Source organism: Ailuropoda melanoleuca, chromosome 1 (genome assembly GCF_002007445.2).
Source record: "Ailuropoda melanoleuca isolate Jingjing chromosome 1, ASM200744v2, whole genome shotgun sequence".
Classification (NCBI taxonomy): Eukaryota; Metazoa; Chordata; class Mammalia; order Carnivora; family Ursidae; genus Ailuropoda; species Ailuropoda melanoleuca.
The window spans coordinates 67,532,836-67,560,612 of NC_048218.1; the positions used below are offsets into that span (position 1 = coordinate 67,532,836).

The window sequence follows — 27,777 nt, forward strand, 5'->3', positions numbered from 1 at the left end:
AAAAAACCTGAAACCAATGGAAGCATTCTCAGTCTGAGATGCACTGATTTTGAAGCCCAGCCTCTTATGTATGAAGATGTATACCAGTCAAACAGCAAGTAGGAATGTTTAGGACGATGTCAAAATAACTATTTTTGATTACTCACTTTAAGTATTATAATATATTTAAGTTTATATGTGTATTATTTCTTTGCTTGGTCCTTGGAAATAATTAAGGAAAACTGCTCAGAAGTATACTGACTCTAGTAACACGACATCATGTTAGTAATTACCAACTTCGTTTAAAGCAAGTCCTATAAGATTTTAGATGCTTGCATTTCTGAAAAACTTTAGAAAAATAATACCCAAGTCTATTTAGGCAACATAAGAAATGATAAATTTATTACCTGAGGTACACCAATTTTTCTGCAAGCTTCTAGGAAATTCTCCACATTCCGCCTGCATTTTGCCATTGTTAATTTAGGCTACAAAGGAAGGAAAATGTGGTGTTACTACCAAAGTTTGAAAATACTCTTGCCAATTGCTTTGTAAATTCAACATTCTAGAACACGGGTTCAGCAAACTTCTTCTTAAAGGATTAGATAATAAATATGTTAGTCTTTAGGGCCACGTGTGATCTGCTAAGAGCTTGAAAGCAACCACAGACAATATAGAAGCAAATAGGTATTCCAGTAAAACTCTATTTACAAAAACAGGTGCTGGTTTTGGGCCATAGTTTGCCACTCCCTACTTCAGACATTTTACTTTAATTTTTGAAAGACAGTGCAAAATACAGAGAAATTTTAAAGAGATAGTTGTTTAAATTTTTTTATCCATTAAAAAAAAAATACACTGAAGAAAATTTGTAGCGATAGGAAAGAAATTACCCACAACCCTATCATTCAAATACAATCACAGTCAACACTTCAGTTTATTTCCTTGCAGTCTTTATTAAAGAAGATAATTTTTAAAGAAAATCAACAGCTTTTGCTCATAAACATACTACAGGTGCATCACGTCTCTACTCAGTGGTAATTCCGAAATGTTTTTAAACATTGGAATTTTAAAAGATCATATTAAAGAACTGTTTTTCAAAGGGTCCAAATTTCCCATAGGAAATTTCCCTAACTTCTAATTAGTAAACTAGCTCGTTTTTCTGTAAAGGTCTCCTACGAACAACAGTTATATCACATGACCTAAAGTTGTGAAAAAGTTTTTCACCTAGTGGGTTATGTATGGGTTATAATGTAAGGAGGAAATATGAGTTCCATTTCCCAGAATGATTAACAAATTCAAGTGTTCAAATTCAGCGGCTGGTTTACAGTAAGCTTAAGCATTAGGTATGGAAGCCAAATGTCTGCACGAACTCTGCCTTAGAGTTTTACACAGGTAAGCAGATGGAAGCCTACTGTACCACCTCCAGAAAACAAAGGTTTCACTTGTGAATACCTGGGTTGTCTTCAAAAATGGAATATGATACTCCATCATGAGAAGAGGGGAAATGAGATAAACATATAATAGTGTTTGAGGAACTATAATCTCGGCCTGAGAAAGGTAGCAGGGGCTACCTGCTACCTATTTATAAAAAATAAAAAGGTGGGATGAAAGGAAAATAATTAAAAAAAATTTTTTTTTAAAGTGGTGCCTGGGTGGCTCATTAGATTTAAGCGGCCGACTCTTGATTTTGGCTCAGGTCATGATCTCACAGGGTCACGAGATCAAGCCCTGCATCGGGCTCTGTACTCAGAAGGCAGTCTGCTTGAGATTCTCTCTCCCTCTCCCTCTGCCCCTCCCCCCGCCCTGCTTTCATCCACCCCCCTCTCTAAAATAAACAAATCTTTAAAAAAAAAGTTTAACTGAAAATAAATTAAAAACAATTTTTTAAAAGATTTTATTTCTAGGTAATCTCTACACCCAACGTGGGGCCTGAACTCACAATCGTGAGATCAAGAGTTGCACGCTCCACTGACTGAGTCAGCCAGGCACCCCCAATAATAATTTTTAAATTTCAAAATGAAAAACTTTCAAAAAGGTCCAGAAAGAAGATAGGAATTAGGTTTCTAGGAGTACCCATTCTTGCCTCTGCCAAATTGTTTCATCACTGAGGTAAGAGAGTTGTTTTGTTGTGTTTTTTTAAAGAGAGTGAAACATAAATGGTAGAATCATGATCTACTTAATAGGAAAAAAAACACCACAGGGGTTCACACTGGCTAATTCACACTGGACCTGGACTCCTTCTCTTGTACTTTTTGCATGTGAAAGAGCAGGGTATTCACTGGACAAGTGATGCTGTGGTCTTCTCAACTCCTGGCTAAAGAGGGAGATATAAGGTAAACTGAGGCATAAAGGAAAAGTCACTGTGGTGAAAGCTATTAGGACAAGGGCTTAACTTTAAGGGAAGTTGGGCAAATAAACACAAGACAACTGCTTTTTACTTAGGAGTTTTTCCATTGGCTAGAAATACCCTCCCCCTATACCAGTTTCCCTTTCTGCCTGTAAAAATGGACATAGAAACAGTGTAACTCTCTTAATAGGTAATAAGCTTCTCTTATTACCAAGGGACCTTAGCTACGCAAACCAGGATGTTGATCTGAGTTTGGGAGAGAAGGCTGGGGGTGTGTGAACAGGGCACCATGGACTTTAGCAAAAGAAAGGGACTGGGCATTTCATTCTACAAAAAGAGGACCCCTGAATTTCTGAAACTCTACCATTTGGATGCCAACATCTACGGGAGGGGAGGTGAAATAGGTCTGACCACATAGGTAGAAAAACAACTTGGTTTCTATGCAAAAGAAAGGCTAAGGATGGAGTTCATGTTGCTAAGTTAAAACTGGTCCAGGAATCACTACCATCTCAGGAAAAAAAAGGATCAGGATAATGATCATGGAAACTAACTCAACATTACCTCCATGAAGGCTACTAGCACCCCACGACATAAAAGATGTCTCTGTGTTTGCTGGGGGGGGTGGGGTCATGGGGGGGCAGCAAAAGAGAAAAATGTCATTTGAGATTTGCCCTGTAGATAGCAGGGTTCTGACTGATGAAGATGAAGAGGAAGGAGGAACAATCAGCTCTCTCCCCAGTCATTTCTTCCTTTAGCATTTATCCAAATTCCAGGAATGTAGGACAGAATTTCACAAATGGAATCAAACTCCTTACAGTCTGGTGAAAGTTGTGAATCTGTTCTTGAGAAGAATACACACGCATGCAAATGAGGGAGTTTGTGGAGCCCAAGAAGCGCTGGGAATGCTTGATCCCAGGCTACAAATGTTTCCAACAGAATGGCTAGTCCCAAAGGACTCACACCATAGACTCCCTATCACTCTGGAGGTCAGAAGGACTCAGGATTTTGCCTTAAGTCAAGTCTCATAGAACATATCCCCAAAAGCTTTTCCAGAAGTTTCAATGACATCACATATGGTTTTGGAGACCTGCATATAGCCTGTTCTAATTCTTTAATGTGCAGGCTGATCTGAGTAAGAAATCTTATGCAGGTTTTGGAGAACAAAGTAATTTCAACAAGAGCATAATCTATACCAAAAGGAATAAGACATAAACAATTTCCCTCTATTCTGAAATTTGAAATGATTCAGAAGTTTTTCAGGTCATCTACCTTGGTGACATGGTTCATTCAGTGAGTTGTTACAATATTTGTAATGATTTTTGATGATTCACTAGTACATTTCTAGGAATGTGAACTGTACTACATGACACCTATGCCTATTAAACCAAACAACAGTTTATCAAACATCACTGACCCTCCCAAAATAACAAAGAAAGATGAATTATAACCTCTTATTTGCAAACACACATGCCTTTCTGAGTTTCTTTTGAAATGCTTGGACGCAAGACCTCTCCTTATAATGAGGGGTCATTTTTTTTTTTTTTTTTTTAATTGGGGGAAAGAAATCCTGGTTCTTACAATGTATCAATAAAGTGTTTTTTAAAGTTATAAACTCAGAGTTGTAATTAGCCACTTTTCAAAGAATTACAATAAATCACCATGCTTTAATGCGGCCATAAAGAAACTGCAATGGTTTTTCATTTATATGTGGTTTTAACTTTATATTCCCCTCACAAAAAAACTTCTGCTAAGAAAGTAAGTTACAAAGCTCTCTGTATGGTCAGAAGAACAAAATAAGAGAAGCAATATAGTCTAATACAAAGGAAGGCAATGCATAGGAAGGAAAAGTAGATGCAACTATTTATACTGAAATTAAGTGCTGGAACAGAAACCCCATTAACACAATATTGACTTATTTATAAATCATTATCACAATTTGAAAGTAGGGTTTTTGGTCTGGGTTTTTTTTTCCCCCCCTCTTAATTAACAATTTTCAACTGGTTGACTCAAAGTCCATTTCTTTTTTACCCCCAAATATTATAATTTGGGAAGTGTTAATATTCATGTTTCTCTTAACTGTGTATGTAATTTATTAATCAAAAAGATCTTCTCTTAAACAGTTTTATTTAGTAGGCGTAATTGAGTTTTCCTTTTTTTTCTTAATCTCTACACCCATTGTGGGGCTTGAACTCATAATCCGAGATCAAGATTGTATGCTCTACTGACTGAGCCAGCCAGGCCTCCTTGCTTTTAAATGTCAAAGATATTTCATGAAAGCCTTCGTTTTTTGGTTTATTTATTTATTTTTTTTTATTTTTTTAATTTTTTTATTATATTATGTTAGTCACCATACAGTACATCCCCGGATTCCGATGTAAAGTTCGATGCTTCATTAGTTGCGTATAACACCCAGTGCACCATGCAATACGTGCCCTCCTTACTACCCATCACCAGTCTATCCCATTCCCCCACCCCCTCCCCTCTGAAGTCTTCAGTTTGTTTCTCATAGTCCATAGTCTCTCATGTTTCATTCCCCCTTCTGATTACCCCCCTTTTCTTTATCCCTTTCTTCCCCTACCGATCATCCTAGTTCTTATGTTCCATAGATGAGAGAAATCATATGATAATTGTCTTTCTCTGCTTGACTTATTTCACTTAGCATTATCTCCTCCAGTGCCGTCCATGTTGCAGCAAATGTTGAGAATTCGTTCTTTCTGATAGCTGAGTAATATTCCATTGTATATATGGACCACAGCTTCTTAATCCAGTCATCTGTTGAAGGGCATCTCGGCTCCTTCCATGATTTGGCTATTGTGGACAATGCAGCTATGAACATTGGGGTGCATATGGCCCTTCTCTTTACTACGTCTGTATCTTTGGGGTAAACACCCAGTAGTGCAATGGCTGGGTCATAGGGTAGTTCAATTTTTAACTTTTTAAGGGACCTCCACACTGTTTTCCAGAGTGGCTGTACCAACTTGCATTCCCACCAACAATGTAGGAGGGATCCCCTTTCTCCACATCCTCTCCAACAATTGTTGTTTCTTGCCTTGTCTATCTTTGCCATTCTAACTGGCGTAAGGTGGTATCTCAGTGTGGTTTTGATTTGAATTTCCCTGATGGCTAATGATTTTGAACATTTTTTCATGTGTCTGTTAGCCATTTGTATGTCTTCATTGGAAAAGTGTCTGTTCATATCTTCTGCCCATTTTATGATTTGTTTATTTGTTTCTCGTGTATTGAGTTTGAGAAGTTCTTTGTAGATCTTGGATACCAGTCCTTTATCTGTGGTGTCCTTTGCAAATATATTCTCCCATTCCGTGGGCTGTCTCTTAGTTTTTTTGACTGTTTCCTTGGCTGTGCAGAAGCTCTTTATCCTGATAAAGTCCCATAAGTTCATTTTATCTTTTATTTCTCTTGCCTTTGGAGATGTGTCGTGAAAAAGGTTGCTCTGGCCGATGTCATAGAAGTTGTTGCCTATGTTCTCCTCTAGAATTTTGATGGATTCCTGTCTCACATTGAGGTCTTTCATCCATTTGGAGTTTATTTTTGTGTATGGTGTGAGAGAGTGGTCAAGTTTCATTCTTTTGCATGTAGCTGTCCAATTTTCCCAGCACCATTTATTGAAGAGACTGTCTTTTTTCCACCGGATGTTTTTTCCTGCTTTATCAAAGATTAGTTGCCCAAAGAGCCGAGGGTCCATTTCTGGGTTCTCTATTCTGTTCCATTGGTCGATGTGTCTGTTTTTGTGCCAGTACCATGCTGTCTTTGTGATCACAGCTTTGTAGTACAGCTCGAAATCCGGCATTGTGATGCCCCCAGCTTTGTTTTTCCTTTTCAACAGTTCCTTGGAGATTCGGGGCCTTTTCTGGTTCCATACAAATTTAAGGACTATTTGTTCCAGTTCTTTGAAAAATGTCCTCGGTATTTTGATCGGGATAGCATTGAAAGTGTAGATTGCTCTGGGTAGTATGGACATTTTAACTATGTTAATTCTTCCAATCCATGAGCATGGAATATTTTTCCATCTTTTTATGTCTTCCTCAATATCTTTCAAAAGTGATCTATAGTTTCTAGCATATAGGTCCTTTACGTCTCTGGTTAAGTTAATTCCAAGGTAACGCATGGTTTTTGGTGTTATTGTAAATGGGATGGATTCCCTAATTTCTCTTTCTTCAGTCTCGTTATTCGTGTATAGAAATGCAACTGATTTCTGGGCATTGATTTTGTATCCTGCCACCTTACTGAATTGTTCTATAACTTCTAATAGTTTGGGAGTGGATTCCTTTGGGTTTTCCATATAGAGTATCATGTCATCTGCAAAGAGAGACAGTTTGACTTCTTCTTTGCCGATTTGGATACCTTTGATCCCTTTTTGTCTTCTGATTGCTGTTGCAAGGACTTCTAGTACTATGTTGAATAATAGTGGCGAGAGTGGGCATCCTTGTCGTGTTCCTGATCTTAAGGGAAAGGCTTCCAGCTTTTCCCCATTGAGAATAATGCTTGCAGTAGGCTTTTCATAGATGGCTTTTATGAGATTGAGAAATGTACCCTCTATTCCTACACTCTGAAGGGTTTTAATCAGGAAAGGATGCTGTATTTTGTCAAATGCTTTTTCTGCATCAATTGAGAGGATCATATGGTTCTTGAGTCTTTTCTTGTTGATATGATGTATCACATTGATTGATTTGCGAGTGTTGAACCATGCTTGCATCCCAGGTATGAATCCCACTTGGTCATGATGGATAATCCTTTTAATGTACTGTTGGATTCTATTAGCAAGGATCTTGTTGAGGATTTTGGCATCCATATTCATTAGAGAAATCGGTCTGTAATTCTCCTTTTTGAGGGGGTCTTTGCCTGGTTTGGGGATCAAGGTAATATTAGCCTCATAGAATGAGTTTGGTAGCTTTCCTTCTGTTTCTATTTTTTGAAATAGCTTTAGGAGAATAGGTATTATTTCTTCTTTGAATGTTTGGTAGAATTCCCCAGGAAAACCGTCTGGGCCTGGAGTTTTATTATTTGGAAGGTTGTTTATCACTGACTCAATTTCTTCATAGTTAATTGGCCTATTTAAGAAATCTATTTCTTCCTGTTTCAGTCTTGGTAGTTTATAGGTTTCCAGGAAGGCCTCCATCTCTTCCAGATTGTTTAGTTTTTTGGCATATAGCTGTTGATAAAAGTTTCTAATAATCCTTGCAATTTCAATGGTGCTGGTCGTGACCTCTCCCTTTTCAGTCATAATTTTAATAATCTCAGTCCTTTCTCTTTGTTTTTGGACAAGTTTTGCCAGTGGTCTATCAATTTTATGGATTCTCTCAAAGAACCAGCTTCTAGTCCTGTTGATCTGCTCTACTGTGGTTCTGGTCTCTAATTCATTGATTTCTGCTCTAATCTTGGTCAACTCCTTCCTTGTCAGTGGGTTAGGCCTGTCCCTCTGTTGCTGTTCCAGTTTCTTGAGGTGAGAATATAGAAACTGCATTTTAGATTTTTCTATTCTTTTGAGTGAGGCTTGGATGGCTATGTATTTCCCCCTTAGGACTGCCTTTGCAGTATCCCATAGGTTTTGGACCGTTGTGTATTCATTCTCGTTGGTCTCCATAAATTGTTTAATTTGTTTTTTGATTTCCTGGTTTATCGAGTCATTCTTGAGCAGGATGGTTCTTAGCCTCCAAGTGTTTGAGTTTCTTCCAGGTTTTTCCTTGTGGTTGAGTTCCAATTTCAGAGCGTTGTGGTCTGAGAATATGCAGGGGATAATTTCAATCTTTTGGTATTGGCTGAGACCTGTTTTGTGTCCCAGAGCATGATCTATTCTTGAGAATGTTCCATGGGCATTTGAATAGAATGAGTATTCTTTGGTTCTGGGGTGTAGTGTTCTATATATATCTATGAGGTCCAACTCGTCGAGTATGGCATTCAAAGCCTTTGATTCTTTGCTTAGTTTTTGCCAGGGTGTTCTGTCTATTTCTGATAGTGGGGTGTTGAGGTCCCCTACTATTACTGTGTTCTTATCTATATGTCTCTTTATTTTGGTTAAGAGTTGGCTTGTGTATCTTGCTGCTCCCCTGTTGGGGGCATATATATTAATAATTGTCATATCCACTTGTTGAATACTTCCTTTAAGAATAATATAGTGCCCTTCTGTATCTCTCTCTATGGCCTCTAGTTTAAAATCCAGTCTATCTGATATGAGAATTGCTACTCCAGCTTTCTTTTGAGGTCCATTTGCGTGGAAGATGGTACTCCATCCCCTTACTCTAAGTCTGAATGCATCTTTGGGTTCAAAATGAGTCTCTTGTAGACAGCAAATGGATGGGTCATGTCTTTTTATCCAATCTGCAACCCTGTGGCGTTTTATGGGAGAGTTTAAGCCATTTAGATTGATAGAGATTATTGACAGATATGATTTTAATGATGCCATTTCTCTTTAAAGTCTTTGTATCGGTTGTGACTTGCTGCTCTGTATCACTCTTGGGGCCTTTTTACCTTTATAGAGCCCCCCTTAATATCTCCTGTAGGGCTGGTTTCGTGGTTACGAAATTGGTTAATGATTGGCGATTTTGGAACGTCTTTATTTCTCCATCAATTCTGAATGACAGCTTTGCTGGATAAAGGATCCTTGGCTGCATGTTTTTCTCTGAAAGAGCTTTAAAAATGCCCCCCCAAGCCTTTCTCTCATTCCAGGTCTCTGTAGACAGGTCTGACGTAATCCTGATACCTTTGCCTTGGTACGTGAGAAATTTCTTTGCCCTGGCCGCTTTCAATACTGTATCCTTGGATCTAATATTTGCGAATTGCACTATGACATGCCGTGGCGTAGGTTTGTCCTGGTTGAGCTTGGATGGGGTCCTCTCTGCCTCTTGGACACGAATGCTTGTTTCCCTTGCTAGATTAGGGAAGTTTTCAGCTACAATTTGTTCAAATATCTCTTCTAGACCTCTGTTTTTCTCCACCCCTTCAGGGATGCCGATGATTCTGACATTGGATCGTTTCATAGAGTCAGTAATCTCCCGTAATCTACATTCGTGGGCGTGGATTTTTTTAAGACCAGCTTCTATTTTCGTTTTTTCTTCTACTAACCCATCCTCCAATTCGCTAACGCGTTCCTCTGCCTCGGTGACCCTGGCCGTCAGAGCCTCTAGTTTTGACTGTATTTGGCCCACTGAGTTTTTAATTTCTGTCAGATTCGCTCTCATTTCTGCCCTTAGGGATTCTATATTCTCAGCAACGCTTTCTCTGATGCTTTTTTCAAGTTTACTCATCATCTTGACCATTGTTGCTCTGAATTCCATTTCTGATAATTGGGATACATCCATATGTATTAATTCTGTGGCCGAGGCCAATTCTGTGGCAGAGGCCACAGACTCATTATCTTTTCTTTGCTGGGGGGGACTTCTCCTTCTCGTCATTCTGATGAAGAGAGATTGCAGGGTTGTCCAGAGCCCAAGTGTTGACTGGGACCCAGGCCGTGCGCCCTTGTTTTATAGAGATCTTAGGGATGTGGGCTTCTTCCTTAAAGAGTTTATTTATTTATTTGAGAGAGAGAGAGACAGTCAGCAAGAAAGGGAACCCAAGCAGAGGAGTGGGAGAGGAAGAAGCAGGTTCCCGGTGGAGAAGCCCGATGAAGGACTCCTTACGGAGCGTTGTGATCACACCCTAATCCGAAGACAGGTGCTTGGTGACTGCGCCACTCAGGCGCTCCGGGTTGTGGGCTTCTTGATTTTTCAGCCTGCCTTCTGGGGGAGGGGCCTGCCTGCCGGTACTCAGAAAACCCTGTTTGGGTAGAGTCTCTGTGTCCCTTGCGAGGGGGGATGGGGATGGGCACCCTGTGAGCCGGTATTTCCGGGCTTTTGTTCTCTGGCGGCTTTCCCTGGCGGTTTGCTATGCCTCTTCTGAGAGAGCAGCAGCGGCTGAAATTCAGCCTCTGTCTCAGAACAGAGGGATCGCGGATCGTTCTCCACTGATGTTCTGGCCACTTTAACTCTGTTTCTGTTGGTGCTGCTCAACCCTGCAGCATCCCGGGCTGTGCGCCCCACACCCGGCGTCCCAGCCCTCACTTCCAGGGCCGGCACGTCTCTGTCCTTTGTGTTTCCAACCCCGCCAGCCGCCAGCCGCCCCGCGCGGGCTCCCGGAGCTCCCCGTCTCAGTCTGGTGTCTCACGGGTGCTGACCGCGAGTCCGCCTGCTCCCCCGTGCAGGTGGCCCTCCAGCCGCCAGCCGCCCCGCGGACGCTCCCGGAGCTCCCGGTCTCAGCCTCGATCCAGTGAGCACACCGGAGCTCCGGAGCTCCGTGAGATGCTTGGTGGTGCACGCTCCCGGCTCACGGACTCAGTCTGCCGTTTCCAGAGTGCGGGTCCGCGGTCCGCCCGCTCCCCGGTGCAGGTGGCCCGCCAGCCGCCCTGCGCGCGCGCTCCTGGAGCTCGCGTTCTAAGTCTGTTGTCTCGCGGGTGCCGTCCGCGAGTCCGCCTGCTCCCCCGTGCAGGTGGCCCGCCAACCGCCAGCCGTCCCGCGTGCGCTCCCGGAGCTCCCGTTCTCAGTCTGCTGTCTCAAGCGTGCGGGTCCGCGGTCTGTCCGCTCCCCCGTACAGGTGGCTACCGCTTCCCGGCGCCCTGACCCGTTTTTTGGTTTTTAAAAGAGAAATTAATGTTCTTGAGAGACTGGACTGCTTGTAACTCATCTCTCTACCTCCTGTCCTGGCCGAATGCCTGGCGCTGGATATATGCTCATGAATATGAGTTATAAGTTTTGTTGTTGATTTCACTGGCAAGTTTTAAATTCTCTCATTGTTATACCCATATTTCTTTGACTAACAAGAAGATCCATTTTTCCATGTTTCATTTCTTTAGGCAGTTAAGTATTTGTAAAGTAGTTTTATTTCTCCTTATACGTATTTTACATTCTTACACGGAAGGCACTGTTTTCCGGTAATCAACGTAAAGAACCTCAGTCACCCTTACTCTCAAATCCCACTTTCTATATTAGCTGTCCACTACTTCCTATGCATTCCCTCTGGAAATGAAAAATGACACATTTGTCCTTTTTTCAATTATTAAAACAATTTTTCCCCCTTAACTCAGTTGACAGAAATGGGGAAGAATGCAAAGTATGAATAAGCCCTTTTCTTACTTGTGTTGCCAAATAGCACATCAATTTCTATTCTCTAAATCACCACTTTAGGACCAAGACCAAGTCCTTCCAGTCTCTGGGAGCACAGGTGACTTTGGTAAGGCTACTGTTTCTCTCCACCCCTCCTACACAAAACTGAAGGCCTGTTTTCAGAGGTCGCTAAATGAAAAGTGGCTACCAATTTCCCTTAGAAGCAAACAGAGCCCTCTATTTGTGGATGTGCCAGAGGGGATAGGGCACATCACCACCCTTGCAACTTCGGTAACAAAGCAGCTTTTATAATTAGAAGAGTGTAAGGTCCTCGGGAGGGACAGATGATTTGTATCTGGAGAGGCAGTAAGTTGAATGTCCAAAAGTGGCGATCCATAGGCCTAGCTACAACTACAATTTGAGTAAAGAATTTGTAACAGGAAGTGCCTGCTAAATAATAGCAAATGACCGGAAAATGCGATGAGGTCAAACCTCCTGAAAGGTTAGACAAATTTTTTTTTTTAAAAGATTTTATTTATTTATTTGACAGAGACAGCCAGCCAGTGAGAGAGAGAACACAAGCAGGGGTAGTGGGAGAGGAAGAAGCAGGCTCCCAGCAGAAGAGCCCTATGTGGGGCTCGATCCCAGAACGCTGGGATCACGCCCTGAGCCAAAGGCAGACGCTTAATGACTGCGCCACCCAGGCGCCCCATAGACAATGTTTTGAGCATCTTACAAATGAACAGCATCCTCAGGAACCTTGGTTATATTCTGGTTGTGTGTGTGTGTGTGTGTGTGTGTGTGTGTCTGTGTGTGTGTGGTGGGTTGGGGAAGAGGAGGGAGCACAGCTATGAAAGATATTCTTAGAACTGGGGAAATGTGAATATGGCTTAATAATGCTGTGGATGCTTTACCCAGTAACACTTCAGCCTGTGGATCCACCCTTACTTTCTACCCCCACTCCCGCTGGCCGCTAGTGGCTTGCTATATGCACTCCTCTTTCAGCCTGATCCCCCAGGAAGCACTGTAGTGTTAATCAACGCCTCACTCCCAGCTCAAGGCAGGAGGACTCAGTCCCCAGGTCAGTCAGACATTGGCTATAGGCTACAGAGAGAGCAAGGTGGCCTAGGACAATTCTCTGAAATATTTAGGGGACAAAGTTTTATATTATCTGCAACTTTTATTTTTATCTTTTTAAAGATATTATTTATTAATTTATTTGTCAGAGAGAGAGACAGAGTGCACAGCAGGGGGAGTGGCAGGTAGAGGGAGAAGCAGACTCCCCGCTGAGCAGGGAACCCGATGCGGGGCTCGATCCCAGGACCCTGGGGTCATGACCTGAGTCAAAAGCAGATATTTAACCAACTAAGCCACCCAGGTGTCCCTATCTGCAACTTTTAAATAGTACAATTGAAACACACACACACACACACACACACACACACACACACACACACACAAAGCAAGACTGCAGAAAGGAGTTAAGTGTCAGATCTAAGTAGATTCTTTAAGAGTGTTCCTCGGATTATTCTTTCAACTTTTCTGGAGGTTTGAAATTTTTATAATGAAAATTTGAAGGGAAAAAAAAGGAGAGTGTGTCAACCCCAAACTTGCTCCTTCTTTTGTGGGTTACCATGCTGATACTGACTTCTAGATCTGACCAGCAGTCTAAAGAAAACCTGCCAGTCATTCTGAATGCATATTCTCCCTCATTTTTTTACCCCAGGTTGGTCACTAGATCAGGTCAAATTCCACCCTCAAAATAGATTCAACACTCTAAACTGCACTTATAATCACATTTACCCCCTCAAATTCTTTCACTGTTTCTTCATTATCTACACTAAGATAAACTTCTAACTCCCTGACATTGTACATAACGTCCTTATCACATGGCCCTTGGCTTACCTCTTTAGCTGCATCTCCTACCATTCGTAACCATACGTTGTGCATCATCTATTCTAAACAATTTAAGAATTTCTTGGGGCGCCTGGGTGGCTCAGTCGTTAAGTATCTGCCTTCGGCTCAGGGCGTGATCCCGGCGTTCTGGGATCGAGCCCCACAACAGGCTCCTCTGCTATGAGCCTGCTTCTTCCTCTCCCACTCCCCCTGCTTCTGTTCCCTGTCTCACTGGCTGTCTCTCTCTCCGTCAAATAAATAAATAAAATCTTAAAAAAAAAAAAAAAAGAATTTCTTGACTATGCAATGATTGTCCCTATTTTTTGAATCTGGGCATATTATGCCTAGGATGCTTTTACCCCCTTTCTATTATGCTGGCAAATTCCTTTTTTTTTTTTTTTTTAAATAATCTTCTGAGGGACACCTGGGTGGCTCAGTTGGTTAAACCGTCTGCCTTCAGCTCAGGTCATGATCTCAGGGTCCTGGGATCGAATCCTGCATGGGGAATCCCTGCTCAGTGGGGAGCCTACTTCTCCTTCTGCCTACCACTCCCCCTGTTTATGCTCTTGTTCACTCATTCTCTGTCAAATAAATAAATAAAATCTTTTAAAAAATTAATAAATAAATAATCTTCTGAGTCATTTTATTTATTTTTTAGAAAGTGACCTCTATCTTGACGAAGTCCCAAGAGTTCATTTTTGCTTTTGTTTTCCTTGCCTGTGGAGCCGTGTCTAGTAAGAAGGTGCTGTGGCCGAGGTCACAGAGGTTGCAGCCTGTGTTCTCCTCTAGGATTTTGATGGATTCCTGTCTCATATTCAGATCTTTCATCCATTTTGAGTTTATTTTTATGTATGCTGTAAGAAAGTGGTCCAGTTTTTTTATTCTGCACGTTGCCGTCCAATTTTCTCAATACCATTATGCCCAACATGGGGGTCGAACTCACGACCCCAGGATCAAGAGTTGCATGCTCTACTGACTAAGCCAGTGAGGCACCCCTATGCTGGCAAATTCCTACTCAGACTTTAAGAAGTAGTTCAAATTTTACCTCCTCTGGGCAGGCTTGCCTGAACTCTTCAGGCAGAGTTAAGTGGTCCCTTTTTTGTAGCAACCTCTTACATAGCTCTCTTGTAACAACTGTTATTAATCGTTGTTTCCATGCCGATTTTTTCTGTAGTAGAAGTGAGACCTGGGAAGACGGGGACTGGACTATTCATATTTGTATCCCGAGCATTCTGCATAATGCCTGCCATTGTACATAATAAATGTCTAATGAATAGCCAGTTTCTTTTTTTGTTTGTTTGTTTTTTTAAGCATGATATACTTACTACAGCTGGTGAGGGGACGTGGATGCTCGGGACAGATCGAGGCCGCACGTGATTGGCCAAATGGCAAAGAACAACACCATCAGTTAGAGCTGCTCCAAGATCACAAGGCAGTGATACTTTCAGCCGGTACTCAATATGCTAAAATACAGGAAAATGTGGAACACGTTAACTGAAGAGTGGCTGACACAGAGGACATAATGGAGTTACAATGAAATATATTTAATTAGGAATCAAGATAAAAAGCAAATAAGTACCACAATTCCTATTTTATCCTTCTATCTCAAATCAATAACTTAAGGAGCTTTAATACATACATATGGCAGCCAGGCCAGAGTATATGCAAAATACATGAGAAATTCATTTACAATTTTCTGATTAAAAATACAACAGGGGGCGCCTGGGTGGCACAGCGGTTGGGCATCTGCCTTCGGCTCAGGGCGTGATCCCGGCATTATGGGATCGAGCCACATCGGGCTCCTTTGCTGGGAGCCTGCTTCTTCCTCTCCCACTCCCCCTGCTTGTGTTCCCTCTCTCGCTGGCTGTCTCTATCTCTGTCAAATAAATAAATAAAATCTTAAAAAAAAAAAAATACAACAGAACTAGATTCTCTTTCAATTCCAAAACAAAATAATCACTACATGTGATGTTATATGTATATGTACTTGTGTCCATACATATACATTACTAACTCTTACAAGATTTCCTTACATGAGGCAGAAAAAATTTTTTAAATGCATAGGGCCAGGGACAGAGCTTTATAGAAAAACGCATCTCATCTTCCTAGTAAAAGCTGAAAAGAATGTCCTTAATAGCAAAATCTCTTTTATGCTTATCACACAATGGGCAACACAGTACACAATGGGCATTTGTTGATTCTATTAAAAATTGTAAGCCAAATGAACAAGTGATTGCAGGGTTATGGGCTCTAGCAATAACACTGCAAAAGTGTAATTCAAAGGCGATATACACACTTTCCGTAGCTGATCTATTAATTCCAGCTCTTCTTCTCTCTGTCTTGAGTTTGGTCTCGTTATGGGATCTGCAGAATCAGTGGTAGGTGCAGAAGATGAAAGAAGGGATGAAGCATGACCTAAAAAAACACGAATATGTAAGACAGAAAGGCGACTGCTCGTGCTGGAAAGATACTTATTAGATCCACCTGGTCACAGGTTCCTCACAAGTACAGCACTTCCCATATATGGACTCTTAAAAAAGTTTTTATTATGAAAAGTTTCAAATATACATAATTATAGGGAGAATTGTGTTAAAAATGACCAAATGTCCATTACCATTTAGTTCAACTAGTTTTGTTTGATTAAAAATGTTTTTATTAAAAAATAACACACATACAGAAAATTATGCAAATCATAAGCAAACAGCTCAATAAATTATTACAAAATGGACACAATCAGGTCAATAAATGCCACATTACCAATATCCAGAAGTCCCTCTCATGCTCCCTGCCCCTCAGTACCTAAAGGTTACTTCTAATGACACAGGTTTTAACTATGTACTTGACTTGTAATACAATAGATTAGTTTTTGTCTAGTTTTGAACTTTCTATAAATGAAGCTATACGGTATGTATGTGTATTTCTGTGCTTGGCTTCTTCTGACTGACACTGTTATAAGATTTATCTGTATTTATCCATATTGCATATATTAATCTGTTCACTTTTACTGCTTATATGGTATCCCATTATACAGATATGCCACAATTATTTATCCACCATATCATTAATGGACACTGTTTGGGGCTATTACGAATAATGTTGCTATAAATATTTTTGTACGTATCTTCTAGTATACGTGTTTATATATTTCAGAAAGCAAAACTGCTGGTCATAGGATATACAAATGTCAACATTATTAGACACGTAAACAGTTTTTCATACTAATTTACAATCCCATATGCAGTGCAACTCTGGTGCAATTTTAAACCTCACTACCAGGGCATCTATCAGTTGCACTAAAAGTCGCTATTTTTGACTTGTAATGTTTGTTTCTATTTCCAGGTAACTTCTTTGGAGACCAGGCAGATGTATGTCATATTAACTAAAAAACATTAGACTGAGTAGCTTTTTTAAAAAAAGAATTACTTGGGCGCCTGGATGGCTCAATCAGTTAAGCGTCTGCCTTCGGCTCAGATCATGATCTCTGGGTCCTGGGATTGAGTCCCATTTCAGGCTCCCCACTGAGCAGGGAGTCTGCTTGTCCCTCTCCCTCAGCCCCTCCCCCTGCTCGTCATCTGTCTGTCTCTCTCAAAAAATAAATAAAATGTTAAAGAAAAAAAAAGAATTACTGACTCATTTTTTTTAAGAACATATAAAACAGCTTTTACTACAGAAAAATCTGAAAAAGAGCTCATTACAGGAAGAGGAACATTCCCGAAAGCCCTGAAAGACTATTTTATTTGTTCAAACCTATAACCTCTTTTGGGTGGTATTAAAAAACTAGTTAAATTTAAACAAGATTCTCCTGCTTTAATGTTAGTGAGATCACAGACAAATGCAAAGTTGAAAGCTTTTGTCAAAGTGACGTCTCAGGGTAGAAGTTGAAAAGCATATAACAGTTAATGTCATTGTATAAAGTACCCCCCACTTTTTAGTCACTGTGACCTACCTTTATTTGCTTCTGCCCTGACAGCTGCTCGGAAAAGGAAGCTTTCAGGGCGCTGGGCCTGGTTTCTCTGAATAGCAGCAGGAAAAGAATATGCAGGGGAATGATGAACTACATCAGCATGGAAAAGCAAAATAAGATTAAAGGAGATGGAAAAAAAATTAAACATAATAACAGACACACATGTCATAAAAGTTCAATAAATGGTATAAAGATCAAATTGAACCTGGTAATGAAATAAGATGATAATTTTATTAATACAAACTCTGGTACAGAAAAGTACCCTTGAAATCAGGAAGGCTGCTTGTATGTATCTTTAACTGTCATGCTATTTTTGCTGTATCAATAAAGGCAGAATGAATGTTACTATATTGAACAGATTCTCTATGGCCCTACAGCCCTGCTAGCTCACGCTCGCATGTTCATATCAAATGTCTGAGTAGTCGAACAACCAGCTGAATTAAAAAATGGAAAATGTGCAGGAAGTTATCAATTTGGGGTCTGGTTTCTCCTCTCAGAAAAGGAAGCCACAGCTAGCTAAGAAGTAATTTATCGAGAAAGTCCCAGTAAAGAATTATTCTTGATGTGGTTAATTATACCTTTGTGTCTATTACCTGTTTCTGTTGTAGGTGAACTTGTTACAGCATTAGATCTGTCATCATTCTGCGGAGAAACAGAGATTGTATCAATTATTATTATTAAAGAAAGGGTACTTTCCACATTTATGATTACCTGGGATAAAAGAAGAAAATCATTCAACTTTCCTTCAAAATTAAGTCTAGAAATCAGAATTTGGTGTAAGGATTAATTTTGTACATTTCTTTAAGGCCAAACTTTTCATTTACTTCTACAGGATACAAGGTGCATGTAATGCACTCTCTAAAGATAGTCTAATAGGTCTTTCCTAGGACTATGAAAAATGATCATTCTAGGGCAGAAAATTTTATTGGGAAATGTACAGGGGAGAGTAATTTCATTTTAAAATTTCATTTTNCATTTATGATTACCTGGGATAAAAGAAGAAAATCATTCAACTTTCCTTCAAAATTAAGTCTAGAAATCAGAATTTGGTGTAAGGATTAATTTTGTACATTTCTTTAAGGCCAAACTTTTCATTTACTTCTACAGGATACAAGGTGCATGTAATGCACTCTCTAAAGATAGTCTAATAGGTCTTTCCTAGGACTATGAAAAATGATCATCCTAGGGCAGAAAATTTTATTGGGAAATGTACAGGGGAGAGTAATTTCATTTTAAAATTTCATTTTCTGGTATAGTTTCTGAATTATTTTTCTCCTTCTAGGGTAAAATTTAATGTATTAAGAAAAAGTGATGCAGGTCTCTTCATTTCAGTTAGGAAATAAGGTGTTTAAAGATGATGGATAGCTGTATTTTCAGGCTAGCATAGGAGTCCAAGATGTTTTTACCTCTTGACCAAAAAGGGAACTACAAAAAGGAGGAAGAGCTAGCTCAACATGTATTGAGTTTACCATAAAAAAGAGAAATGTAATTAACCTAATTTAAAAACAAGTGTTGGTTGGATGCGCTAACAATATTGAAGACTTGGAAGGGGACAAGAAAAGCTAGAGTAACAATTTTCCAGGCCTTGACGTCTAGAATTAATAAATTAAACATAACTTTATGATATAACTAAGATACATTTTTTAACTGACAGAATGTTTTTTTTTAAGATTTATTTATTTGAGATAGGAGAGAAAGAGCATAAGCAGGGAGAGTGGCAGGCAGAGGGAGAAGCAGGCTCCCCGCTGAGCAAGGAGCCCGATGTGGGACTCGATCCCAGGACCCTGAGATCATGACCTGAGCCAAAGGCAGAAGCGTAACAGACTGAGCCACCCAGGCATCCCATTAACAGAATAATTTTAAAACACATAGGTACATACATCTGCTCCCATGGTCTTTTCTCCGGTTTCATTTTAATATTTTCAGAAATCTTTTATCTCATCTCTAGTTGGGAGGTGGGCAGGTGAAATTAATGAAGATGGAATTTTAACTGCTAGCATTCATACATACATACATAAGCAGAAACCATGCTGTTGCTAAGATTCTTGGACTGATCTGGAACACAATTTTGTGGTAACAATTCCTTGGTTTGATACTCTTAGGTTGAGAATTAAGATCTAAACAATAAGCTGAGCTGTTGAGTGAAGCAATGTATTATATCTTCAGTAGTGAAAAAAGATACATTCATCAAGTTTATAGATGTGAATAAAATAACTTTAGGATGTTGAGAAGAAACCAAAATTTAAATAACAAATTTAAAATAAGAGCAACAAGAACTAACAGAAAGGACGAACAGGGAAATGAGGCAAAAGGATATCTTTACAAGGAAATAAGAGTATCCTTATTTTCAAGGAGTAGGAGATAGGAAGGAGAAAGCTAGTTAGTTAAATAGAGACCTGGTCAAGGACCAATGGTACCAACAGGAAAACAAACATAAACAGTAGAGATTACTTCAGATACAGAGGAACAATATGTATATTTTTTAAATTAAAAGACCGAAGGGGAGTTAGACTAGAAATTTAATATGCAAAAAACAATAAAGTTAATAGGCAATGCTATTAGATGGGGAGAAACAGCTGGAACAAATTCCACTGAGTGGCAGCAAATGCTGTCCACCTCTAGAAACACCAAAAGATAACACACAGTTGGATGTAATGAAAAAGCCAGAATAGAGGCAACTTGTAGAATGATGATTTTTAAAATGTATTTTTATTGAAACTAGAAATCTAAGTGACTTGTTTTCTAGGATATGAAGATAATTAGTTCAAATCATTCAGAATCAGTGTGGCCATGAACTATATTTGAGAACTCTTGGAGAACTGGAGCAAAAAATAGAAATCGACAGGAACTCGACTTTCATTTGTCTGGTTAAGGGATAAAAGAAATAAATCCATGCCTAAATATATATAAATACTTTACCTGCTGTAAAGTAACTGGGATATAAAAAATATAGTCTTTTCAAACTAATCATTTACACTGCAGCAGGTCTTGACAGACAGAAAGTCAGACTTACCATACAGTGGTTGGCACATCCAGATTTGGACTTTTTCAGCTATGATTCTGAGAGAATACGCCCCAATGCCCTAAGGTATCCACTGAGTATAATGACATAGCTTCTCTCCTAGACATCTCCTATACTAATTATACATCTTCCTTGAGAGAATTTTGAGAATAATCCCTCAATTTCCTATTCTGTCATTCAAATAAAAAGCCTAGCTGAGAGAAAAGCTAATAAAGGGTCAACATAGAAGAGAATTATCTTCAGAAGTCTTCCAGGTATGTGTAGCATCTTCAATAAGGACTACAGAGAAGGTTTATCAGGTTTACAGATGTGATAAAGTTGGGGCCAGCATTTAGAAGGACATGATGCAAGAATCTGAAAGTATTCTGGTAAATCAGAGAAGTAAAAATGTTCAAAAAGCAAAATCAAGGGGCGCCTGTGTGGCTCAGTCATTAAGCGTCTGCCTTCGGCTCAGGGCATGATCCCAGAGTCCTGGGACCGAGCCCCGCATCAGGCTCCTGGGCCGAGAGCCTGCTTCTTCCTCTCCCACTCCCCCTGCTTGTGTTCCCTCTCTCGCTGCCTGTCTCTCTGTCAAATAAATAAATAAAATCTTTAACCAAAAAAAAAAAAGCAAAATCAAGTATTTAGAAAAACAAGATACAAGATGTGGGAATTAATGATCATTTAGGAGTATAACTGAAACATCTGAGAATTACAGTGGATACTGAGCAAAATGAGAAAAGCCAACTTAATGCTCAGAGTAAGATGTGAAAACACTTGTTTCATGCTCAGCGCCAGGCGGGCTCGAGTGAAGGCTATGTTTCTGGTTGGGGACTGCGGAGCCAAAACGGAAGGCAGAGAACTTGAGAAAGCTCCAAAGGATTGAGACTGAGAAAGGCACATAAAATGACCAGAATTTATATAGTGAGAAGACAAGGGCAGCATTGTAATAGTTTTCAAATTTAAAGATTCTTATATAAAGACTGCTAAATAACTAGAATATCTCCACACTGGAAAGAAAAGAAGAAATAAGTGTACAACACGGGGGGCAGATCTGAGTTAGACAAGGGAAGACCCTTCTAACAGTGAAGATTATTAATAATTCCTTTATATCATATGATCACAAATATGGAATTACCATTCCTACAGGCCTTCAAAAAATAAAAAACCACAAGCTCTTTATTTAGGCTTCTGGGCCATAGACCATACATGAGCAAATGGGAGTGGCTGTGCCAATAAAACTATTTACAGAAACAGGTGGCCTGGGGGCCACAGCTTGCTGACCTCTACTACAGGAGGGCTTTAGCAGTGACACTCTTGGGGACTGGGACTGCAGTCATTGTGCATGCACATCAGACAACAGAATTAATTTGACGTTATTTATCAGCCAAAGTAAAATAACTCATGACCAAAAAATAACCTTTGGTAGGAAAATTAGAATGACATTTCCAACAGAATCTCAATATAAAGAATTAATGCAGGCTCTGTGAGTGCTTCTAGCACGGTAAATCTTTCAAAAATTTCAAGTAAAATTAATGTTAAACTCACAAATAGTTTAATAAGCTTACAGATATTTCACGCACTCCTAGGTTTTACATTGCTATTGGACCAATATTGGAAAATTTAAGACCTCCCATGCACAACCCCTCCCCAAAGCTCCTGGTGCATTACAGTAACAAGAGATACCTTAATAGGCACGAAGGCAGAAGAATGAGGCAGGGGAGCAGCACAGCCCACTTGATTCAACCCTGACAGCGACTAAATTTTAAAAGAGAAAGAGAAGAAACAGAAGCCAGCATATATGTTAGCAAAATGTCAGGCAGGCAGGGCAGATCTGGTCAATGAAATTAGAAAAGGAAAGGTCATAGACAAACTTTCAAATGGTTTACTAAGATATTGATAGGGCAGAAAAAATACTTGGGGGAAAAACCCCTAACACAAAACAGTTTTCCCACTTGTATAATTTGAACTATTTCAGTACCTCACACCACATTAATCAAGAAATGAAAGGGCTTTTGGCTGTCGGCTCGGAGGAGGCCAAGGCGCAACTCTTTTTGGTCATCTCGCATCTGGGTTCACCCGACACCAGCTGCTTCCACCATGCCGCCTAAGCTCGACCCCAAGGTCATCAAAGTTGTATACCTGAGGGACACTGGTAAGGAAGTCAGTGCCCCGTCTGCCCTGGCCCCCAAGGGCAACCCTCTGAGTCTGTCTCCAAAAAATGTTGGTGATGACAATGCCAAGGCAACCAGTGATTGGAAGGGTCTGAGGATTACAGCGCAACTGACCAACGTTCAGGACAGATGGGCTCAGACTGAAGTGGTACCCTTTGCCTCTGCCCTCATTATTAAAGCCCTCAAAGAACCATCAAGAGACAGAAACAAGTAGAATAATATAAAGCACAGTGGGTATCACTTTTGATGAGACTGTCAACACTGCCTGGCCAATGTGGCACCAATCTTTAGCTACAGAACTCTCTGGAACCATTAAAGAGATCCTGGGGACTGCCCAGTCTCTGGGCTGCAGTGTTGATGGCCGCCACCCTCATGACATCACAGATGACATCAACAGTGGGGCAGTGAAATATTCAGCTAGTTAAGAACTACAAAGGAAAATATTTTCATAAATGATCATGTGACAACAACAACAAAAAAGCAGGCATGATTTATTAAAAAGTGATTTTATGCAGAACTAAAACTGAGAACATCAAAATTTTTTGGAATAATCACCTTAGAAACCAAACCAGTAAGTCCTGTGCTCTTTCTATGATGGGAAAACAAATCCAGTCAAAGAGCTCATTTTAACTGAGCGGAACTGGCATGAGTAAGAACTGTATTTTTTCAATATTAACCCAAATTACATATAATATAATTCGATGTAACAGCTCTGATGTGAGAAAACAGGATATGAGGATTCTGTGCCACACCTTAAGGATGAATTTCATTTCTGCCTCTGTGACCAAATGACCTATAAGAGGGTGAGTGGAATTTTCCTTTTCTTTGAATCCTTCATCTTTTCACTAACCTATATACAACTAGAAATAATTAGCTGTATCTATTAGGTAAATTAGAAGTATAATCAGAGACAATGCTATTAGAATCTATTGTACAGAATTCTGACTACAGATAAAACTGCTCAAAACATGACAATTTTTTAATTTGGTAAAGAGTAAAAATCAGAGAAGACAGGACTTTTACAAAGGGCACTGGATAAGACTGTACCTATTAAAACAACAAATTGCCAAGGGCTTAAATATATTAATGTACATATATTATAATGTACATAACTTTGAAAAATGTAAACTAGGATCACAAATATGTGAATCATGGAATAAATGAACTTAAACACGTGTATGCTTAGAAAAAGGTGTGCAGATGATCAATAAAATAGATACGATTATTTTTATTTTTATTTTCTTCAAAGATTTATTTATTTATTTAGTTGACAGAGAGATAGCCAGCAAGAGAGGGAACACAAGCAGGGGAGTGGGAGAGAAAGAAGCAGGCCCCCAGAGGATGAGCCTGATGCGGGGCTCGATCCCAGGATCGCCGGGATCACACCCTGAGCCGAAGGCAGACGCTCAACGACTGAGCCACCCAGGCGCCCCAGATACAATTATTTTTAAATACAGCTGATGAACAGCAATGTTTCTCTTTCTCTTGGGGGGGGGCAATCAATCAATCAATCAATCAACCAATAAATAAATAAAGTAACACTGCAACCTACTCTATCTTAAGGCAGAAAAAAGTGAAGGAAATGTACCAGAACAAGACTGTGACAACAGTCATACCCTGTGTGTGCTTCACCTCTTCAGTTTTCCTGGGCCTCTTTATAACCAAATGTACTGACATTACTGTCAATCTCAAACATAAAAAGGCTAAAAGGCCCTACACTGTCAAAGGAAGACAAAAGGAGTGGAGGGAAGAGGAAGTGAGATGAGCTTAGAGAGTCTCTAGTTTCTGAGATGAGACAGAGATGGAGATGGGGTACAGATGAAAGCAACAGATCCTTCAGGGCAGCCCTCATGGAATGTTCATGTCACGGACATTAAACACCACTAATAGTTATTTCAAATCCTATACTTCAAGGTCTTTAAATCAAATCCAACATTTACACCTTGCTGTATCATTAGACCTTTTCATCGTGAAACAATTTAACGAGGGATTATTACATACATAGCATTTATGTGTTCATTCAGGAAATACTGAGCACTTAATATATCCCAGGGACAATGACAGGGACTGAGTATACACAGGTAATTGTAACAGAGAATATCCCTGCGCCCATGAAGCTTCCAGCCCGCAGTCTAACAGGGAGGAGATGTAAAACAACAAACACCTACCTCAAAGTACTAGGATGAGAAAAATGACAGTGGAGACAAATTTGATTTGGGAGTCTCGGGTTGTAGAAAAGCCATTTTAAAGGTGTGACATTTAAGCTGACACATGATAGATGAGTAGGAATTAGCCAAGGGGTATATGCAGGGAGGGAGATGCATTCCATGCTGAGAGAAACCACATCTGCAAAAGGTTGTGAGGTAAAAAGGGGCTTGCCTTCTTTGAAAAGCTGAAAAAATGCTGGTATAGCATGAGCCCAGAGATATGAGACAGGGTGTGCAGGAGCTTGTAGGCCACGTTAGGACGTTAGGAGTTGGACTGCCTGGGTGGCTCAGTCAGTTAAGTGTCTAAGTCTTGATTTCGGCTCACGTCATGATCTCAGTGTCATGAGATCGAGCCCTGTGTCGAGGCCCACGGTGGGCTCTGCACTAGTGGAGTCGGCTTAAGATTCTCTCTCTCACTCTCTCTCTGTCCCTTCCCCACTCCCTTTCCTAAAAAAAAAAAAGTTATATGAAGCCATTGGACAGTAGTCTAGAAAATCAGAGGTATGATTTAAAATAGACCCTTTTTGCACAGTGTTGGACACTATTTGGCATACAAAAATATGTGAGATGTGGTCCTCTCTTTTCAAGGGCATCTCATGTAGGTGAAACATGAATACTGATGAGTAAAATACAAGTGCATGTCTTTCGAAAATGGCTAAAAGCCATTTCAAATTTTACACTGAGTGAATTTTGTTGTTTTTCCAAATTCCACTTTTTCCTTGACAAAGAAGTGTGGGCACTCAGACTTCTATCACTTCCTATACATGGTATTAAATCTCACCTCAGTCTCCTAAGTTGTTTTCAATTATAGACTGAGAGGCAATAAACCATGGTGTTTAATTAAGGCAGGTTCTCAAGTCAGCCAGAATTAGATTTGAACCCAATGTTGCATGCACTTAAGCTATGTGACCTTGGACAAATCGCATTCCGGACAAAACATTCTGTGCCTCAGTAACCATTTGTAAAATGGTGACACGTGTAACCTTAACTGTTTGGCTGTGATAGTAAATGAGATAATTGTGGTAGTGTCTGGATCATCACAGGCTCTCAATATTCTTCTGCATTAATTTATTTATTTCTCATGCCAATTAATTTCCACTAAACCCCAGAGAGTGGTGGTTTTATTTTTCTGCCAGACTGCCCTGTTAAAATGTGCTTTATCCATCTCGAAGGAAGTGATCATTGCAGAACACACAGAAGCGTTGACAGTGGAAGTCTATGTGAGAAGATGCTCACACTGAAGTCTGCAGTCCATGAGGCAGTGCGCACAATGGCAGCAGGGACCAGCACGGACGACAGGAATTGCTACACACACTGTACTTTTGAACTGCTAGTTTTCAACACACTGTACAAAATATCATAAAACATGATGGGAAAAGCAATTTTGTAAATGTTAGAATTCTCTTGCAAGGCTGACAAAACTTACTAAGATTTTCAATACAGCTCTTATTGTTATACTCATTTTCAGCAGACGAAAGGCACAAAAAAGTAAACCAGTGTTAAAAATTATCAGTAGGTAACATTCCAAGTTAATGTTTCCCAGAGTTTAAAGAAGGGACATGGAGGGATAATCTTGAGATGTAAGTATTTTTTAAAAGCTTGGGATTTTCAGTAGCTTTAAATAGATAATAAAATAAGATGGCGAATATACAGCTGTATAATTAGTCATGGAGTAAGGAAATTCATTTAACACACAGGTGACTCACCAAATTAATGATTATTAAGTAAATGCACCTGAATTTAAAAATGACATTTAAAAAACGAATTATTCTCTTTCCTCCTAACCCACATACAAAGCCAATATGGATCACAATGTCAACGTTTTACTTTTGGAAACACTAACAAAGGTGTCTGAATCACAGCGGCAGACCACTGGAACACTGGGTAAATCATGAACAGTATGTAGGAAACGTTCTAGCTATCTGTAAAGCACTGAGTAATGATGCTAATCATGTTTTAGGATATTTAGACACTTTCTAAATGAGAAGTATGATAACTGTTCTCCAATCTCTAGACACGGCAAAATATAACTCCATTTCGTGCAAGGCTCTTACCACTAACAAGGCACTATCATCAGTGTGCTGAGACCTTCTGGATGGGAAGGGACACTGTGAGAGGCGGAGAGAAATGGAGCAATGTCAAAAACAAACTATGCACACACATGACATTTCACAAATACACAAGCAAAGAGATATATTAAGACGTACTGAAGATGCTAACATATGGGATCACATTCACAATCATTTTGAATTCATGTATCGTAATAGCTATAAGTTGATTCTGAGTCATGATTTTCTGCTAAAGAGCTTAAATAATTTCAAATATGATCTTATTGCTTAAAAACTGACTAAAGCAAGGAGAGAACAGGGATTATTCTCTATTCACAGAAGAGAAAGCTGAAATACAGATGTAGTAGTTAACAAAGAATTTGTGGTCATTTAATGAGTCAGTAACAAATTAAAAACCATAAACCCAAGAGTCATGAATTCTAGTCTACACATCTCTTCATTACCTTTCTCAGACAAAACAAGAGTACAACTGGAAACTTAAAAACTGTACACGTTATTTTCTTGAGAAGTTTTAATTTTTAAATAATGAATTTACTCCAGAATGACCATTAAGAAGGAAATCTGGGGGTAAAAAAAGAAGATGGTATTAACTTTGCCTGTTTTATTTTTATTATGACCTTGTGAAGAAAAGACAACTGAAAAAGCTGAGTTACTCTTTCAGGTATTACACCAATGAGTAAGTTCTTAGATAAACCAGAAGTAGTGATTATATGTCCACTGAGATAAAGAAAAAAACCTTTAAAACAGATAATTTACAACATATCAAAAAATGCATTTTACCATTCCAGAAACACTGTGCTTTAAAACCTCTGTGCTGAAACTTAATGCTTGTAAAGCCGTTAGGTTTTTAAGTAATTTACTTTATGGAAAGCAGGTTCAAAATTCACATGAAACAATGCCTTTATGCATTTTTAAGGAAACAATGATCGTAAATTGAAAAAAATGAGAAGGCAAAGATAACGAAAAATGGCTTTTAATAAAAAAGCCAACTACAATAAAAATAGTAAGTTTCATTTTAACAGATCACAACAGGTGCATTTTAAAAAGG

General features: G+C 39.5%; 1 protein-coding gene and 1 pseudogene across 8 annotated transcripts in view; one reads left to right on the forward strand and one right to left on the reverse strand.

The window, feature by feature from the left end:
• Nucleotides 1–23: 23 nt before the first annotated feature.
• LRCH3 (leucine rich repeats and calponin homology domain containing 3) overlaps nt 24–27,777 on the reverse strand; it is a 120,514-nt gene continuing 92,760 nt past the window's right edge. For 2 of the 8 annotated variants that reach the window (XM_034659907.1, XM_034659894.1), the window contains 6 exons: nt 21,966–22,037; nt 17,872–17,920; nt 17,261–17,368; nt 15,611–15,729; nt 14,640–14,777; nt 24–464 (listed from right to left, as the gene is read on the reverse strand). In XM_034659907.1, the coding sequence (XP_034515798.1) occupies nt 351–464; nt 14,640–14,777; nt 15,611–15,729; nt 17,261–17,368; nt 17,872–17,920; nt 21,966–22,037 (600 nt within the window). In that variant the 3' untranslated portion in view covers nt 24–350. Of the gene's footprint in view, nt 465–14,639; nt 14,778–15,610; nt 15,730–17,260; nt 17,369–17,871; nt 17,921–21,965; nt 22,038–26,714; nt 26,769–27,777 lie in introns of those variants that run through there. The other 6 variants (XM_034659909.1, XM_034659916.1, XM_034659885.1 and 3 more) reach the window with 5 other exon arrangements.
• Nucleotides 22,365–22,931, forward strand: LOC109489221 (annotated as a pseudogene).